Here is a 19,161-nt window from a genome sequence, read left to right on the forward strand (position 1 = left end):
GGGCCCGGCAAAATCTATATGGAGTCTCGACCATGGCCCCTGGGCGTTTCCCATTCTAATATTGGTGCTGCGGGGGATTTGGTCTGGTTTCTTGGCAGCGAGCACTTGGCTACCCAGGCCTCGATCTCCTTGTCCATACCTGGCCACCAAGCATAGCTTCTGGCCAAAGCTTTAGTCCTCACAATCCCGGGTGCCCTTCGTGTAATAATTTTAATACTTTCCCTTGCAGTTTTTCCGGTATGACCACCCTGTCCCCCATAGCAAACAACCTTTCTGTAGTGACAGTTCTGTTTGCCGGTTTCGGAATGTCCTGAATGCTTCATCGTTGTCTTTCTCTGGCCATCCCTTTTCTACCCAATGTAATACCCGCGCCAGACGCTTGTCTTTATTAGTCTCTCGGGCAATGTCTGACGCGGTTATGGGTAGGTCGGGCAATGTCTCTATGCTGAGGGTGGTCGTCGTGGGAGCTGGATCGTCGTCGAGGTCGGGAAGCGGCGAGCGGCTCAACGCGTCTGCATGGGAGATCGTCTTACCGGGTCTGTGTGTGAGCCGGAGTCGTAGGCGGCGAGGAACTCAGACCACCTTGTCATCCTGGGGGATAGGATGTTCGGGGTGGCCTTGTTCCCGCCAGGATGCCCAGCAGTGGCTTGTGGTCCGTGATGAGGGTGAATCGGCGGCCGAGAGGTACTCGTGGAACTTCTTTACTGCTGCGACGATGGCCAGTGCCTCCTTATCTAATTGGCTGTAGTTTCTTTCGGGTTTGTTGAGTGTTCTTGAAAAGCGATGGGTGCTTCTTTTCCGTCTGGAAGTGTATGGCTGAGGACGGCGCCGCGCCAAATGGTGAGGCGTCGCAGGTGACGGCGATGGGTAGGGTCTCATTATACTGAATGAGAACGGCATCCGAGGTGAGCAGGTCTTTGGTATTCTTGAATGCGGTGTCCTCCCGTTTCCCCAGGTCCATTTGGTCGTCCTGTCCAGGAGCCTATGCAAGGGCTCCGCCGCGGTCGCCTTTTGGGGCAAGAACACATTGTAAAAATTTAGCAGTCCCAGAAATGCCTGCAGCTCTGTTTTGTTCTTGGGTGTGGGGGCTTCCTTTATGGCTTTGACTTTGCTTCCGGTTGGGTGGATGCCATGTCGGTCTAGGAGGTACCCCAGGAACTCGACTTGCTCTGTGCATAGCTGGCATTCCTCTTTCTTCACCTTCAGCCCGGCCCCTTTGAATTTTTCTAGCACCTCCCTTAGGCGACCCTCTAATTCCTCCTGGTTGGCTGCCGACACTAATACATCGTCAAAATAAGGGACCACCCCTTGATTCCTCGCAGCAGCCTCTCCATGAGGCTCTGGAAAATTCCTGGGGCCACGCTGACTCCAAACTGGAGTCGGTTACAGCGAAACGCTCCCGGTGGGTGACTATAGTTTGCGCTTCGGCGGTTTCTTCATCGACCGGCAGTTGCTGATAGGCTTGCGCCAGGTCGAGCCGCCATAAGACCTTGCCCCCCAGCGAGTGTAATAGGTGTTGCACTACTGGGACGGGGTAGGCGCTTTGTTGCAGTGCGCAATTGAGGGTGGCTTTATAGTCCCCGCAGATCCTTACTGACCCATCTGGTTTGACTGGGGTGACTATAGGGGTCTCCCACCGGGCGTGATCGATTGGCTGCAAAACCCCTGTTTGACGAGCTTGTCAATCTGCTCGTCTATTTTCTTCCGGAGTGCAAAAGGCACCCGCCTGGGTTTTAGGCGTATGGGGCGATATTTGGGTCTAGGTTGAAAGAGATGGGGGCCCTTTGTACTTGCCTAGAGTGCCGTCGAATACTTCTTGGAAATCCCTCGCCAGTTGCTGCTCCCAGTCGGCCTCTGTGGTGTGATTTATTCCCGTGACCTCGATCCCAGTGGCGCGAACCATTGGAGTCCCAAGAGGCTGGGTCGGTTCCGGTCCACGATAGTCAGGGGAGTTTCGCGGTGCGGTTTTTGAAAGTCACCTCGAACTGTCCGGTCCCAATGACGGGGATGCGGTTCCCCTGATAGTCCTTGATGATCAGCTTCTGGTTCTCCAGTCCTCTTTTCTGGATGTTTGGCACCAGTCGCTTGAGTTCTCTCCAGGCGACCATGGAGAGGTAGGATCCGGAGTCTACCTCCATCTGGCATGGTTCGCCCTCGATGCTCACCTCCACGTAGACCTTCCGTGCATCAGTGGTTTCGGCATGGCCGATGGTGACCGTCTGGTGGGTTTCTTCTCTCTGACGGCCTTCCCGTTTGTCGCCCTCGGTTGTCTCGGCTCCAGCGGTTGTCGGCTTGGCGATCTCTGGCCCTCGGGGGTGTCGTCTCGTCCCGGCTGCTTGGTTCTCGCCGGGCGGGGCTGTGTGTCTTTCTGAGCCGGCAGACTCGGGCGATGTGGCCCTTCTTGTTGCAATGCCGGCAGATCGCGTCGATGAACCGGCATTCTGATCGAAAGTGATTTCCCCCGCACCCGCGCACTGGTTCCCGACTTACGACCTCATTGATCTCGCCCGGTCCCGTCCTGTTTGTAGCCGGTGGACGTCTTCCTCCTCGTCCGTGGTCTCGGAGGCGGAGTCCAGGTCCCGTGGTGTGTGGTGGTCTCCCGTCGGCTTGCCTCGGGGTTTCAGTGCGGTCCCCGTTCTCTGCCCTCCGAAGTCTGGCTGCTGACTTCCGGGTGGCTTCGGCCGCGGAAGCTTCGGCTAGGGCGTCCCGAGGTCGATGTTGCCTTTGCCATCAGTCGACTTTTAGTGCCTGATCCGGAGGCCTAGGACCACGCGGTCTCGGAGGACGTCGTCCAGGTCCCGGAACTCGCACATCCCCCAAGGTCCCGCAAGGCGGCTATGAAGTCGCTGATGCTCTCGTCCTGCCGCTGGTTCCGCCGATAGAACTCATCCCGCCGGATGAGGATGGGTACAGCGGGCGTAGTGGTTCCGAAGGAGTGGCTCGAGGTCGGCCCAGTCCATTTCCTTCACATCCTCGGGCCGCTAGGGGCTTTGGCCATCTTAAACACCGCGGGCCCGCAGTGTGTGAGGAAAACGGCCCTTTTCTTTTGCCCGTTCGCATCCTTCAAATTGCTACTTTCGAGGAACATTAGGAATCTATCCGTGTACGATTCCCAGTCCTCGGTAGCTGGGTTGAAGGGTGCTGGTGGGGTCATGCTGGCCATCTCGTCGGTCTTTGTCTTCCTCGGGACACGTGCTCGGTGGTCAGTCTCTGGATCCCACCTCGTCGCCAGTGTCGTGTCCGTCGCGGGAAGGAAGCTCAGAGTCAGTGACTTGGTTTCAGCTCTTTATTGGCTCTGGATACAGCTTAAAACTTGGACACAAAGGGTAAAAGATATGGAGCCCAGCCTTTTTGTCGTCAACACACATGTCACTGCTGAGAACTACCTGCACAGCTAGAAGCATCCACCACTGGAAAGATTTCTCTCTTGTTCGATCATGCTCTCTCTTCTGCAGTATAGGATGGCAAATATTAAAAAGGAGCATTGGCAGAAAGACTCTGCCACTGTGATTCTGGAGAGGTGGAAACCACAGAACATGTTCTTCTTTGTTGCACCTTATACATAAACACACCAATCTGACTTATCCACCATGCTGCTGATAGATGAACTGCCTTTTATTGCAGTGTGTGTGACTGGCTAGCTTTTGCGCAGCAGCAGGAAGATTGCTGCTGGACCTTGATGGACCAAGTTCCCATTGACAAATATCATGCAGTCTTATATTTTAACATTTTACTTAAATTTTAGATACTACCACATTTTTGTAATTTTAGATGTTACCACATTTTATATAATGTTAGAGACTGTGTTATAACCTGGATATAGGTTGCCCTTTTTGATCCTCACTCACAAAGGTTATTTTAAAAATTCATTTTAACTTTTTCTTAAATTTTATTAGGATTCCCTCAGTCACGCTTTATATTATCTTTATGGTGTCAACAACACAGTATATTCTTCATTAACACTATTTTTTTCCTCTCATTTCCTGTTTAGAATTTAGACAATAATATTTTAAATAGGATACTCTATTCATTACCACAATGAGTATTTGCAAGTTCCTATATTAAATTATTATTAAATTAATACAGGGCACTCTGTTCATGTTTTGATGAGAATCAGAAAAGAAACTGTTTTTAGGTGCTACCCGCGAATTCAACAATTTCAGAATATCCACTCTACTAAAATAATAATTTAAATAATTCCACTTAACTATTGTATAGGTAGCCAAGCTTTGTGTTTACCTTACAGATTAATTATTTCAAAACTCCAATTTGCAGGGGCATCACAAGTGTTTAAAAGACTTTGGATCTGACTGTTTACAATGGTTGCCTAGTTACAAAGATGCATTTGCATACTGACCATTTTGATTTGTTGATTTTAAATATAGCTCTCTCCAGTTCCGACCATTTGGTATCAAATTTTTAATTAGGCAATTTCTCTTAAAAGAAAAAGTCAGCAAAACCCTGACTGGCATGTCTTGGCTAGCAAGGGAAGACACTGGAGAATATATTCCAGCTATCTAAATCTCAGCTAAGGAGTTTTATTGTGATCATTAGAAAAGAATTCTACTCACTGCTATGTATCAAAGGTAAACTGCATTTAAAACAAATAGTTTTCAAATGCCTTGAGTCTCTTTCTTTCATACACTTACAGAAAGATTTTGAAGCACATTTCTTGGGGATGAAAGTTCCTTTACAATATTTTGTAAAAGGTTTGGTATATTACCAGGTTGTTTAGTTCTGTCCAAATGAGAACTAGCTCTCACATCATCTTACTACAGATAATCAAGCCTCCAAAATTCAACTTAAATTATATTTCCCTGCAATTTAAAACTGAGTACATCAAGCAGATGTATTAGACACCTGTAAAAAAAGAGTGAGTCTTCAATCACACAGCTGGGGCTGCCATCTTGACTAGCAAATTCTATTCAGAAGACTGCATGCTTGACAACTAAAACAATTCTATGCAACTCTAAATTACTGCAGCTGTACTAAGAGGAGGCAGTGTGCCTTAATAATTAAGATGCAGCTAGACTAGAATCAGGGAGATCTGAGGGTTTTTTTTTTCATTTTCTTTTTGCCTCTTCTCAAAAAATCCTACAGCATGTTTCTTTTGTAAATCCAAAGTAAAAAAATAATAATCCACATCACTCTTCTCATTTATCATTTGTATATCCCTTTTAATTATTAAGGAATCAGCCAGTTTCATTTATATATCCAATGTAATTTTTTCATATTGTTTTTGTAACTTGTTAGTTTTGATTTCACATTTGAATTAGCTGGGGAAATAATGACAAACTGAAGAGGGCTTCATTGAAAGTGAAGCTGAGGACATGGCAGAATGAGAACCAGCTCTTTGGCATTTGCCTCTGGGACAAGGATTACCCACAAGCGGTCCAGACATAAGCTTCCCACAAGGAGAAAATAAAATAGTGGTCTCCAGCAGATTTAGAGCTCTGAGTGTTGAGGGATTGCTATCCTTGCAAATCCATCGTTCGGGCTTTGAAAAAAGACAGTGGGTTCACATACCGTACTTCCTTTTTTAATCACTCCTAGAAATTGCTTGTTAGCTGATTTTGGGGTATTAAGAACCTTCAAGAAACTATCATAATTATTATAAACTAGGTAGACCTGCTTCAATCCTTAGCAAAAGAACTTTCTATGCAAGTTTAAGGATTTAAATATTTATTTTGGGATAAAGAACAAAAAGTCACTAGAATGTTGATTTTGGAAAACTATAAAAGGCTAAGGGATCAGATGGATTGGAAATAAAGTTTGGAAACTGATTACAAGAATTTTTGCAAAAGTTTGAACTTTGCTTACTAGTCTTCAAATATTGTACCCGCATTCTGTATTCTGTATTAAACTCCTGAGGTCTGCATGCAAGTGAAAACACTAGATGGTGGCCACGATAGTGTGATTTTGATTTATTGGTTTATTATTTCATTGCATTTGTTTGCTTACTGATTCATTCCAATTTATACAGCATCACAAATAATATAAATATTTTGCAGAAAATTTAAATTACATATTATTAACATTGTAACATTGGCTGGTGCAACTGGATAAGTTCTTTATGCAGTCCAATTTATAAACTCCTTTTATTAAGTTTGCTCTACCTCAATTTCTCTTACTTTGCATTTAGCTTTTTCTTATTTTTGCATTCTTATCATGTTCCATTATATTAGCATAAGAATTCCATAAAGTTTTATGAAAGCAATTTTTGCCATACTTGTTCCCAGTTGTAGATAAAAATGTGAGGCCAAATTCATGAGACCAGTGTTCTGACCAAGGCTTCCTGAGACCGTAATTAAGCACATGCTTTGTTAAAACAACTCTTGTTTTATTTCAATGCTGGGAATTATGTTCATTTCCAGCCGGTAATGAGTCCCAAACAGTCCCTTGAGATTAGCACCCACCTTTCTCTCCTTTGAATTGCTGCCAACAACAAAAGTGCCAAATGAACTATAAAAAACCAACCGAAGTACAAAGCCCACACAAAGCTTCAAGGATTAATCTGAACAGAATGAACGACTTTGCTTCCTACAAAGGTTTCTTCACCTTTGCTGTCCTTTACCTTATGGGAGGGGCAATCACCTCCAAGCCTTACTCCCAAATCGCCCCTTTTGTCTTAGCTGCTCTTGCCTTCTAGCAGCTCTGCACACACGCACACTGGGAAGAGGCTCCCCTTGTTCTTCTGCCTCACTGCTGCCAGATTCTGGAGGTTCCAGAGTCATCACCCCACTCCCAGATGGTCCTGACCCCATCTCTGCATCAGACGGAGGACCCTCATCCGAGTCCTCTCGACTCCCGGACTGGTCCCCATTGTTCCCCACTGTCCGATTCCGCTGCCATCTGCACAGGCTGCCAGAGAACCACAACAACCCAGCTCTCCAGATATCTTGCTCAGTCTCAAATGCTTATCTATAACTGGAGACAGCTATGGCAAAAGAAACACGTTGTGCCTTGCTTCCATAAAACTTTGGTTAAAGCTCAACTTTTATCTTCAAGGCCTAGCTTCATTAATTCTCCTGGTCACCTTTCAGTCTACCTGAATCAAGCTTGTTGGATCTGAACTTCTAAATCTGGGTCTCTCTCCTCCTTGGTTCTTAAGGTGAAATATTATAAGGGGAAACAAACCCTGAAGCAAAGTATAAAAAATAGGGAGCATTAGGCAGATCTAGGGAAGGCCCCAGCCTTTCTGTCATTAGTGTACAAGAAATATATTGTCACTGCTGTTGACTATTTGCCCAACTAGAAGCACCTGCCATCAGAAAGCTTTCTCTTGCTCAATCATGCTTTCTCCTCTGAAGTATTGGATTGCAAATAATAAAAAGGACAATTGACTGAAAGGTTCTGCCCCTGTGATTTTGAAGAGCAGAAACCACATAACATTTTCTTCTTCATTGCTCCTTTTAGCCAGAACATGATTTATCCTCCCTCTGACTAGCAGATATCATAGTAGCTCAGTCTCAGGCTATACCCGGATAGATGAGCTATAGATGAGCTGCATTTTATGACAGTGTGTGTGGTTAGCTTTTGCGCAGCAGCAGGAACAGCTGCCAGACATTGATGAGCCAAGTTCCCAGAGAAAGAAGTATGTTATATAATCTTAGATATTATCTTTAATAACTTTGTTGTCATGTTTTGCTTAAATTTTAGATACTATTATCACGTTTTGTAACTTTAGATGCTATCACATCTCATATAATTTTAGAGACTACTTTATAACCTCAACATAGATTGCTCCTTTTAGACCTCACTCTTGGATTCTCATCATTTTATAAATGTATTCTAACTTTGACTTTATTTATTACTTATTAAGATAGATTTATCAGGGCTCACAAAGCACTCTTTGACACATTGCTTGTATTGGTCTAATACTGTAATAAACTGACTGATACATGCTTACTGAGAAGAAAGTTCTTGGGTTTTTTTCACAAATAAAACTACGGTAAATACAGTACGTTAGCAACCAAATTACTCACAATATATTACAGCATTAATGTCCTGCACACTGTTTGCTTCCTGAGACTTGGTGGCTTGGTGGAAGAGGTGGGATTCTACCGGTTTGGGCCGGTTAGGGCAAACCAGATGTTAATTTTACATCCAGTTCGGCAAACCAGTAGTTCTGAAGAACGGCTGACCCCGCCCACCCCTCCCCTCCTCTCCCAGGAGTCACCACAAGGCCTGTCTGGCTCCCAGGTAAGTGTAAGATAGCCTCCTGGAGCAAAAACAGGGCATGGGGGGGGGGGTGCGGCGCTGCCCCCCACCCTTTTTTTTGCTCCCAAGAGGCACCAGGGAGACTTGCTAGGCCCCATTTTGGGCCTAGGAGGCCTCCCTGCAGCCTCCTGGGAGCATCCAGCCATCCAGTATGCCTGGATTCAGTGTTTAGCCAAAAGAAGCTAATCCAGTATTGGTTACTGCCTTGGGAATGTTCTAGGTAAACAACACTATGCAATCTCCTAAAACTGTTGGAGCCAATCTTCTTTCCTTATTCCATATCCTCCTCTTCAAAAGTAGTAAGTTGCTCTGCTTTTTCATGCCAGGCTTAGCGTGGTAAGTTCAGAGTGGATTTTCTAGAGAACAGCTTATCTTTAGATCTCATTCGTTTGCTCAATTTCAGTGCATAAATTACAATTTCCAAAGCATAATTCAGACTATTCAGCAGTTTGCCTAGCTGCTGTTTCATCACTTCTATTGCTGTCACAACCTTTATGGAGTCCAATGGCCTTTTAAATTTGACAAGCAAAAAACACAGTAAATATTTCCCACAAATATTTTCTCTCTTCCACTATGTGGTTCGATATTTAACATATAAAATTATGTGCTGTGTTTACTATTCAGGCAGTTTGCAAACTTGTGTTTTTTGTTATTGGAAGGCAACTCTTTAATTTGAAGTAGTGGTAAATTCTTGGTAATAAAATGGCAAGTAGAAAGGCTCACTTCTACTTGCCATTTAGAAAGGGTTAGAAAGAATGAGGTTAACCTTTGCTTTATTTCCAATCTCCTTTTCTTGACTTGGTCTTCATAAAAAGCTTTGGATTCGAAGCCATATGTGTTAAAACAAAATTCTTTCTGTTTAAGTGCAAGTATGCAAAAAGGTTCAAGATTAATCCATTTAATGGCTTTAAATATCTGGGTGTTGTACTAAGGTTTAAGTCAGAGGTCTTCAAACTTGGCAACTTTAAGACTTGTGGACTTCAACTCCCAGATAGCTGGCTGGAGAATTCTGGAAGTTGAAGTCCACAAGTCTTAAAGTTGCCAAGTTTGGGGACCCCTGGTTTAAGTAGAAAGAGGTTCCAGCTGAAAATATACCATGAATAGCATAGAGATGCATGGTAGCTCTTCTTTTTCTTTCTTTCTTTCTTTCTTTCTTTCTTTCTTTCTTTCTTTCTTTCTTTCTTTCTTTCTTTCTTTCTTTTTCTTTCTTTCTTTCTTTCTTTCTTTCTTTCTTTCTTCTTTTTCTTTCTTTCTTTCCTTCTTTCTTTCCTTCCTTCCTTCCTTTCTCTTAAAAGGAAAAAGAAAAAGAAAGAGGGAGGGATGGGAGAAAGAGAGAAAGGAAGGGAGAAAGAGGGAAGGGAAAAGAATGTGAATGAGATATGGATGGATGGATAGAGGGAGGGAGGGAGGGAAAGAAAAAGGAGAGGAAGGAAGGACCACAAACCCTGGCACTAGACGCAGCTTCAGAGGATGCTTTGAAACAGCACAGCAATCCAGGGTTGGAAGGAACCTCAGAGGTCATCTAGTCCAACTCCGCTCCAAGAGCATTGTTAAAATGAGTTTCTATCTTTTGACCCAGCCAGTCACATGACCAAGCCACACCCAGCTGGTCACGTGACCACCAAACCATGCTCACCCAGTCACGTGACCACCAAGCCACGCCCAGCCAGCAAACCATGCCCAACCTGTCAAATGACTACCAAGCCACACCCACAAATTAGGCCATGCCTACAGAACCAGTTGTTAAGAAATTTGAATCCCACCCCTGCTTGGTGGGCGTGGCGTGGCTTGGTGGGCATGGCAGTGGAAGGATACTGTAAAATCTCCATTCCCTCCCCACCCCACTAACCTGCTTTCCAGCTCCGTTCTCCTGTGCAGGGCAACAAAAGAAGACCCAGCCAAGCAGCTGGGACTCAGGAGGCAGAGGATAGGGCAGGGCCAGTCAGAGGTGGTATTCTGAAGTACAAAAAAATTCCGCTACCTGTTCCCTGGACTACTCAAAATTTCTGCTACCAGTTCTCCAGAACTGGTCAGAATCTGCTGAATACTACCTCTGTCTGTAGGTGTATATGAACCACCTTTGATGTGCAAACTGACTACAGCGGAAATAAAGAAGTTCATTGACAAACCAATGCAAGTACCATAGTGGCCCTGTCATATCCAATCAATAGAGAGATGTGTGAAAGAGGTAACCGAGGCAGCAAGCAGAGTGTATACACTTAAGAAACATGGTATCAGAGGCCAAGAAGCAAGTCGGGGACTGATGTCGAAAAACAAATCAAAACAAGACTTGATGAAACTCGCTTAAACATTGTTATAACTCAGATAATTGCTTTCTGAGGTTAGTTTAATGATTGCATGAATTTTTTGCTTAGCTAGACAAGATTCCTGCAGGAAAAAAACTAAGTTTTGTAGCACAAGGTGTAATTTTGAGAAGATAAAGTGAACAGTACAGTATTTGTGGAGTATTTGATCAGATGTGGATTTACCATACCAAGCTAAACATTGCACAATTGCAAAAATAACAGCAGATTTGAATTGTTAGTGTAAAAACACGTATTTTTTAGAACCCCACTGAAAAAAACTACAAATTAATTTTAACCCCATTAAACACGCCTTATACAGTATTCATTACCATTATGAGTATTTGTAAGTCCCTACATTAAATTAACATTAATACTGTGACCGTTCATCTATTTTAATGACAATCAGAAATTTCATAAGCTCTTCCATTTTTTTCTAAGCAGACTCCCAAATTGAACAAATTCAGAATTTCCAAGCTATTAAAATAATCATTTCAATAATTCCACTTAAACATTATTAGGTAGTTATGACGGAAACAAAGCATTGTATTTACCTTACAAATTATTTTAAAACTCCAACTTGCTGGGACTCGTTCCTGGCTGTTTATAGTGGTTGCCTAGTTACAGATGCATTTGTATTCTGACCATTTGTTGATTAGTTGATTTTCTCTCTAGCTCTGACCATTTAGAGAAAATTTGTCTTAAATGAGAGCAAAGGTGAGCAAATATCTGAGAGGCCACTCTTGGATAACAAGGGAAACCATTGCAAAATATATTTGCAAGGACCTGAAGTTTTAGTTAAGTAGATCTACATGTATATCTGGTGACAGTATGAAAAAGGGCATTCTGAATGTCGTGGTTCCTTCCTTATGGAACATCATTCCCGTGAGTTACAGGTAATCCTCGGGGAATGATAGGCTGTTTAATGACTATTTGAGATTGCAAATGCATCCCAAAGTGTACTTACGACAGGGGTTCAAAATTGTGACCAAGAACAGGTCTCTGCAGTCATGTAATCTGGATTCAGTCACTTCTAAAACAGCAGCCATTTTTTATCTTGCAACTTCTCTTTGGGACCCAGAAGTTGCCCACAGTTATGACAGGCAATTTCTGAAATCCATGTGGTTGTGCATGCACCCCCCCCCCCCCCGCATGCTTTTGTTTTCTTGTCATTGCTGCCTGACGGAGGACTAGAGGGGTGTATCTCTGGTTGCTGCCTGGGTTGTTTCTTTGGTTCCTGTTGCTTTGAGGTAGAGAGTACTGTAGTTGCCTTTGTTAAGTACAGTAGCTAAAAATGTTCTTTTTCATTATAATACTCTACTTCAGGAGGCGTTCTAGGGTTTACTAAACCATTGATGATACTCTACTTGTTTGTAAGTACTTTACAAAGTTCTGTGCTTGTTTGTAAGTACTTTATGAAGTTTTTTTCATTACTTTGTGTTTGCTTTGAAAATTGCTTGCAGAAATACCAGCAGTATCTACAGAAAGCAAATTCAGAACTGTAAAGTTTCTTTGCCTTCTACTGTACAATACTGTTTTTTTTTACATGTGCTTGGAGATTGCAGAAGCCTACATAGGAGATCCAAAGAACTGAAGTTTCACAGATTGTGATCACAACATTTACCACCAGTACTATCAGGAAAATAATCTGATATCACTAGTCATTAGCAAGGCAGAAGGCAGATGGAACCAAGCCTCCCCCCCCAAGAGACACCCACCTTATATAGCGTGTGTGAAAAAAAGGACAAACAACCCCCAGCTTTGAAAAGAAGCCATTTTTGATGCACAGAACTCAAGCGGAATCCCTTTGTAATGGCTTATCTTGTCTGCAGCAAAATTCATTTATCAACGAAGTCCTTGGCTTCTTGTGTGCCTATTTAATTATTTCCAGGCCAACACAGAGTTAACAAGTAAGAAGGAGCTTTTCCAGTGCTCCTGCTCAACACAATTCTTCCTTTGTATTTTTAGCCTGCTAGCTAGGGTATTTCTGAACAAGGGCCAAGTGTTCTTTCAAAAAGGCATCAAACCCACATTCAAAGTAGCCCAGTTGACAGGTTAAAAATATGGAGGGTGGCACAGGGTCAAATGGGAGTGAGTGAAAGCAAGCAGAGATGGCAGCAGTGACACCAAGCAACCAAGAAGTTCAGATGATTGGTAGACCCAGAAATAGCTATGGGTTCCATGGGGAGCGCATGGGTTTGAGCAGATGTTCAGTACAGCACATCTGTAATGATAGTGCCACCAAAGTTGGAATTAAGGTTAAAATGGCAGTTCCCCTAAGGCACATAAATACGGCAACTAGAATTCAGTGCATGAACAGCTATTGCAGCTGTATCATTAGGGTTCCAAGCTTGTTGACCAGACAGAGGAAGTTGTATCACTTGTACTCAAATCCACAGAATAAATGTATTGAAAAGAATGGAAAATGCTGGTTAGAAACAGATATTTCTACAAAGCACAAGTCTGCTCTCTCTTACTGTCAAAGTGAAGATAGAAAGATAGATTAGGGAGAACACAACGAGGCAAACATCAAGATTTATGCACTTGCATCAAATGTCTGGTGGAGTTTAATCACATGATTGTGTCATCATCTTGATGAAATCTTGATTTGCTGCAGACATATAATGCCACAAGGATATGCCCTAAAAAAGCAATAATGAAGACATCTTTCTACCATGGTTAGAGTCAAATGAGGAAGATCCTAGAGAAAGCTTTTTTAAAAATTATTTTTGTTTTTAAAATAACAGGGGGAAAAATCCCAAAAGCAACAAGACACAAAAGTACATTTTTAAAGAAAAAAATACATGACAAGTGCTTAAAACTAAGTTAAAAGTTATTCATTTGTTTTTTGAGCTCTAGAGAATGCTTAAGACAGCAACTCATTGCTCAGAATGCAGTTTATTCTTTGCTAATATATCTGCTGCATCAAATATCAATCTGGACCACAAACACAGTGATTTAAGGTAAGGAAAGAACTTTCCATAAAAATGATCAAAAGGACTTCTATACAACTTCAGTAAGACTTTGGGGATGCTCTGTATTTTAGCCTTATTCATTTACTCACTGTAATGGAGTTGCACGGTAGGTTAAACGTTTAGATTTCTGTGCCGCCCAAAAAATAAAAAATAAACCCTAACCATTTATTAGCTACACTTATGGTACATTAATACTGGCTGAGGAAATCTGGGAATTGAAGTCCTCACAACTTTAAAAGTTGTTTAGGATTGTGACGCACTGGCTGAGCTGCTGAGTTGTGTTGCAAGTTCTTAACATTTAAAAATACGGCCGGTTGGTCTATTCTAAACACACTTATCTGAGAACAATATTATTACATGTCTATATAGCAGTGGAGTCCAGGAAGTTCAGTGGAACTTAGCTGCAACTAAAATGATCTAAAACCGAAAAACAGAATATTCCCGCCGATTTGTTCGTTCTGACCAAATTATCAACCCCGAAGAACGCGCGACAGGAGGAGTAAGTGCAACGCGGAAGAAGGAAGGCCATGCTCATCGCAAGGTCAGGCTGCGAAGACTCGATTGGCATCTCCTCCAAGGTTCTTTGCTTTGGCCCAGAAGTGCGGAGGCGTGAATTAATTTAGTCGCGGTGGCAACAAGGCGTGGCCTTGCTTACGAGCAAAATGTTACGGATCTGCTTGAGTCACTGCCCGCGAAGGACCTCCATTGTGAGTTTCGGAAGTTGGCGGAGCCGGTGGGCGCAGCGAGCGCGCTTTTCCGCCTCTGCTTGTGTCATGGAGCCTCGTCTCCGTTTTTCTCCCCCCGACCACAGCCTTTTCGATCAGCCGCTGGCCATCTCGGTGGAAGGGCTCCGGCCCGAGCAGGAGATCGGGCTCCGCGCGTCGCTGGAGGATGAGAGGGGGGAGCGCTTCGAGTCGCACGCCTTCTACCGAGCAGACGGCGAGGGGCACCTGGATCTGCAGCGCTCGCCGGCGCTCGAAGGCGGGAGCTTCTCGGGTTTGGAGCCGATGGGCCTGCTGTGGTCTCTCCAGCCGCTAAAACCCCACAGGCGCCTGGTGAAGCGCGACGTCGAACGCCCCTTTCGCCTGGAGCTGGAGGTGTTGGAAAGGCTGGGAGCGTCTCTGCCTGGTCGCGTCCTGGCCAAGAGCTCCCACGAGCGGAGATTCCTGGGCGACGGGGTGAAGAGACTCCCGGTGCGGGAAGGGAATATCCGGGCCGTTCTTTTCCAGCCTCCCGGTAAACAGCGGGGACCTTACCACAGAAACTACCCTATTAATATTTTATTTTTATTTATTTTATTTATTTGATTTGCCAATTGTTTACAAATTGTTTACAATATACTCAATGTGCCGCAGGATCAGCCAAGAGCGATTTAATTAATCCACTTTTGGGATTCTCCCGGTCACGCTGAATTGAGCTACGGTATAACTAATCAGACAGGTTGAGGCTGTTCAGATTCAGTGCGTTGTTCGAAGTCAGTTTGGTTGTAGCTGACGTTTACATATTTACCCAACGTTTACCCAGCATTACAGGTCGAATCACAGCCTGTAATGCGGCCATATTTCAGCCTAGTGTGTTATATGAACTTGGGAAGTAAGATTGAATAAGGCGTAATTCCTTTTTTTAGTGTGCTTTCAAGTCAGTCTTGGTTCCAAATGACTTCCTGCAGCTTTTTGGACACCATTTTTGGAAATGGCTTCCTTTGCTTTTTTTTTTTTCTGGAGTTGAGAAGAGAGCGACTGAGCCTCTCTCGGGAACACAGTTCTCTTGTGTTCTTGAGAGAGGCTTAGAAAACAAAGTTCCCCAGTTAGTACTTTGGTGCCTTCAACTTCTACAGCAAATTGGCTCTATGATTTCTGAAATTAAAATCAGTGGAATACAATACACCATCATTACATTAGCCCTGGGATCTGTAATTTAGGAACAGCCAATGCATTGTACGTACTCAGCCTTTTTGTTCACACATTTTACTAAATAATGGGTGATTTAATAGAGGTTTATAAATCACTACTAACTGGCTTTTTGTAACATGCTAAACCATAAATTCTGATTTCCAAACCACAGTGGCTAGCTTTATGTGACAGAATGGGCTAAACAATGAAACCATATTATCGCTTGGCCAGTTGTTTGAATCAAGCCATGTGCCCTTTTGTGCTTTATCTTTGATGCAGGACTTTGTTTAAAGTATGCTAAGTTCTTAAGAAATCTAAGGTAACTAAAAACAACTGCTCTGGCTTTGTATTTCTTGCAGGTAAAGGCCCTTTTCCAGGTATCATTCAGATACCTGGAACTGGAGGAGGGGTTCCAGAAAGTTCAGCGTGTCTGATAGCAAATCATGGCTTTGCTGTATTAGCTTTGGCCTATTATGGGTATGATGATCTTCCTAAGAACATGGAGGAATTGCATCTCGAGTACTTTGAAGAAGCTGTCAATTATATGCTAAAACACCCAGTGGTAGGTTGTTATATTCACGGTCTTTGCAAAAAGGTTTAGCTGAGATTTTGGTTTCTTAGCCACAGGAATGTATTCAGTCAATTGGGGTCAGACTCAGCTCAGCTTTCCAGACAAAATGATTGTCAAAGAGAAAATTGGAAGGGAGGAATACTATATATACTGCTATGTTATCCGACCTAGATGAGAGATGGGCAATTAATTTTCCCAAAGGACCACAATGAGAAATTGGAACGGTTGTGGAGGCCCACTACAACATATCCCCCCACCTGCCATCTGCGCCCCCTGCCCCCACTGATTGGGATAGTAAAAGGATGGCCCCTGGACTGTAAAAAGGCTACGTCTGTCCTAGATAATTCAAGCAGTAAATAATTGCATTTACAAGAAGTCCTTGTTTAGCAACTGATACATTTAGCAACCATTTGCAATTACCATGATGAGGAAAAAGTAATTAATTCCTGGCACTTATGACCTTTGCAGTTCTATAAAGCAAAGGAAAACTGAAGTAAGGTCATAAGACAACTACGATTTCACTTAGCAATCATTTTGCTTAGCAGCCAAGTTATTCCTCCTCCGGACTTCGCAAGAGCCTTAAGACCTGGCTCTGCCGGATGGCGTGGAAACCCAGTGGGGGAGCTTCACACTGGAGGTCATTGATTAATACTAATTAAAAGGTAATCCCCCCCCCCAATGAAATTGGCTCCCTCCTAGGCTGTCGTGTTACTTTATCTGCTTTGTTCTTTTATATCTGATGATTTACCGTAAATGTTTTTCTGCTGTAAGCCACCCAGAGTCATTGGACACAACAAATAAATTTCTAAATAAATAAATTGGGTTCTCTAAATCAGAACAACCCATATGACAAAACTATCCGTTATCAGTTGAAAAGAAAAATCCTGATTAGCAGCAAAATCTATCCATATATTAGCTTAGCATGTGGCTTAATATGTAAGTTTCTGATTAAACCAATAATATGCAGTGCTTAAAAAAGATCCATCTGGTTATTCATTTAGAATTGATGTATGAACATAGCAATAGGATCAGCATGTGATAGAAACATTATTAACGGTGTGAATCTGATTTTCTTTCCTTCCTTCCGTTTAGGTTAAAGGTCCAGGAATTGGGGTGTTGGGACACTCCAAAGGGGGTGACATCTGTATTTCCATGGCCTCATTTTTAAAAGGCATCACAGCAATAGTCACGATTAATGGTTCTATAGCCAATGTAGCTACAACAGTACGCTATAAGGATATCACTATCCCACCTCTTGGCATTAATATAAATCGAGTCAAAATTGATCAGAATGGGATCGTCGACATTATTGATGCCCTAAACAACCCACTTGAGGGTCCTGACCGCCAAAGCTTAATTCCATTGGAGAAAGCTGAGGGACGCTTTCTTTTTATTGTGGGCTTAGACGATCATAATTGGAAGAGCGAATTTTTTGCCAATGAAGCTGCCAAACGTTTACAAGCTCACGGAAAAGATAAACCTGGAATCATTTGCTATCCTGAAGCAGGCCATTACATTGAACCTCCTTATACACCACTGTGCCCTACTTCAGTCCACTTTTTGGTGGGCAAAACAGTGATTTGGGGAGGGGAACCTAGAGCACATGCAGCAGCGCAGGTGGATGCTTGGAAGCAGATTCAAGACTTCTTTCATGAAACCCTCAATGACCACACGAGCAAACTCTGAATGAATTGGCGACGAGCTGGGTTGCAGCATACTAAGCTAAATACTGGAGACGGGAGAATAATGCGGTGAATGGATATGAAATGGGGGCAAGAAGAAGAAAACTCGGAGGTGATAAATCCCATTTTGAATGTTGTTTATCTATGTCTTCAGATATTGTTTCTGCATTCTGAATTAAAATCCTGAAGACTAGGATCTGCATGCAGGCAAGAGCACCAGATGGTGGCCACGACAGTATGATTTTGATTAATTGGTTTATTTAAATCTACAGGGCCACCCCACAGCAACCCTGGGTTGTGAGCAAAGATTAAATGGAAACCACCCCAGAAAACCTTAAGACAAGAGTCTTCAAACTTGGCAAGTTTAAGACTTGTGGACTTCAACTCCCAGAATTCCTGAGCTAACATAACTGGAGGAGGAATTCTGGGAGTTGAAGTCAAGTCTTAAAGCTGCCAAGTTTGAAGAGCCTTGCTTTAAGACATGTAATGCTATATATACAATTCAAATACAAACACCACAGAGGAAAAGTCCTGGGATCCATTGGGGTGGGAGGGAGGAGACCGTATGTACACAATCAGGATCAAAGCCCCAGCCACCTTCTCATTCCACATGACAACTAAGTTCTTCAGCTAGATTGCACCAGACCTTCAAGAATAACCAGAAGCTCCCTTTGGAGCCCCAGCTAGGCTTGAATGAGGAACAGCATTCAAGCACTGAGCCCACATTCTCTGAGAGTGACCTGCCCCTGGGGTCTTGTGCCTGCCTGCACTTGTCAAGGCGTTACAGGTAGTCCTCAACTTTTGACCACAATTGAGACCAACATTTCTGTTGCAAGACCCGTTGTTAAATGAATTTGCCCCGTTTTATGACTTTTCATGCCACAGTTCTTAAGTGAATCACGGCAGTTAATAACATGGTTGAGAAGTGAACCTGGCTTCTCCGTTGACTTTTTGTTAGAAGGTTGCAGAAGGTGATCACATAACCCTGGGACACTGCAGTTGTCATAAACACATGCAAGTTGCCAAACATCCAAATGTGGATCATGTGAGCATGGGTGTTGCTATGAGTGTCACAGGTGTGAAAATCCAAAGTCACATTTTGAGGTGCCATTGCAACTTCAGTCACTAAAAAAGTGGTTATAAGTGGAGGACTGCTTGTAATCTTCCTGCCCACCCTCAATCCCCTGAATCTTTCCCCAATAACATGCTAACCTCTCCACCAGACTGAGGGTCCCCTCCTCATTTTCCAAGTCACCCACTTTTTACATATGTAGTGGGGGGGGGGGTTTCAGTCACATGGTCACTTTGACTTGCTTTTGACAGATGCTGATTTTACTCTTCCAAATTAGGCAGAAAAATTATTTGTAGGTTCAATATATCTGAACAAATAGATAAGTAGTTTTAACAATTTGGCAATTTTGTCTTTTAACTTTTAATGACTAAGTTATTTTGAATTTATATAAAACCTACAGTATTAAAAATTAACTGTAAAAAAATGAAGTGAATATGGTAGAATGT

General features: G+C 43.2%; 2 protein-coding genes across 2 annotated transcripts in view; one reads left to right on the forward strand and one right to left on the reverse strand.

The window, feature by feature from the left end:
• The window catches only part of HEATR4 (HEAT repeat containing 4), a 48,993-nt gene extending 37,742 nt beyond the window's left edge, over positions 1-11,251 (reverse strand). The window contains exon 1 of the mRNA XM_087951646.1: positions 11,078-11,251. The gene's annotated coding sequence lies outside the window, so the exon portion shown is untranslated. The remainder of the gene's footprint in view (positions 1-11,077) is intronic.
• Positions 11,252-13,047: 1,796 nt separating this feature from the next.
• LOC113414273 (acyl-coenzyme A thioesterase 1-like) lies at positions 13,048-19,143 on the forward strand. Its single transcript, XM_026671069.2, has 3 exons — positions 13,048-14,734; positions 15,750-15,952; positions 17,054-19,143. Exons 1-3 carry the CDS (start codon positions 14,161-14,163, stop codon positions 17,645-17,647), a joined length of 1,371 nt encoding a protein of 456 aa, XP_026526854.1. The 5' UTR covers positions 13,048-14,160; the 3' UTR covers positions 17,648-19,143.
• The last annotated feature ends 18 nt before the right edge of the window (positions 19,144-19,161 follow it).

The sequence above is a fragment of the Notechis scutatus genome, chromosome 1 (genome assembly GCF_049901735.1).
Source record: "Notechis scutatus isolate UNSWTSFEM ecotype Mainland chromosome 1, rNotScu1.2, whole genome shotgun sequence".
Lineage (NCBI taxonomy): Eukaryota > Metazoa > Chordata > Lepidosauria > Squamata > Elapidae > Notechis > Notechis scutatus.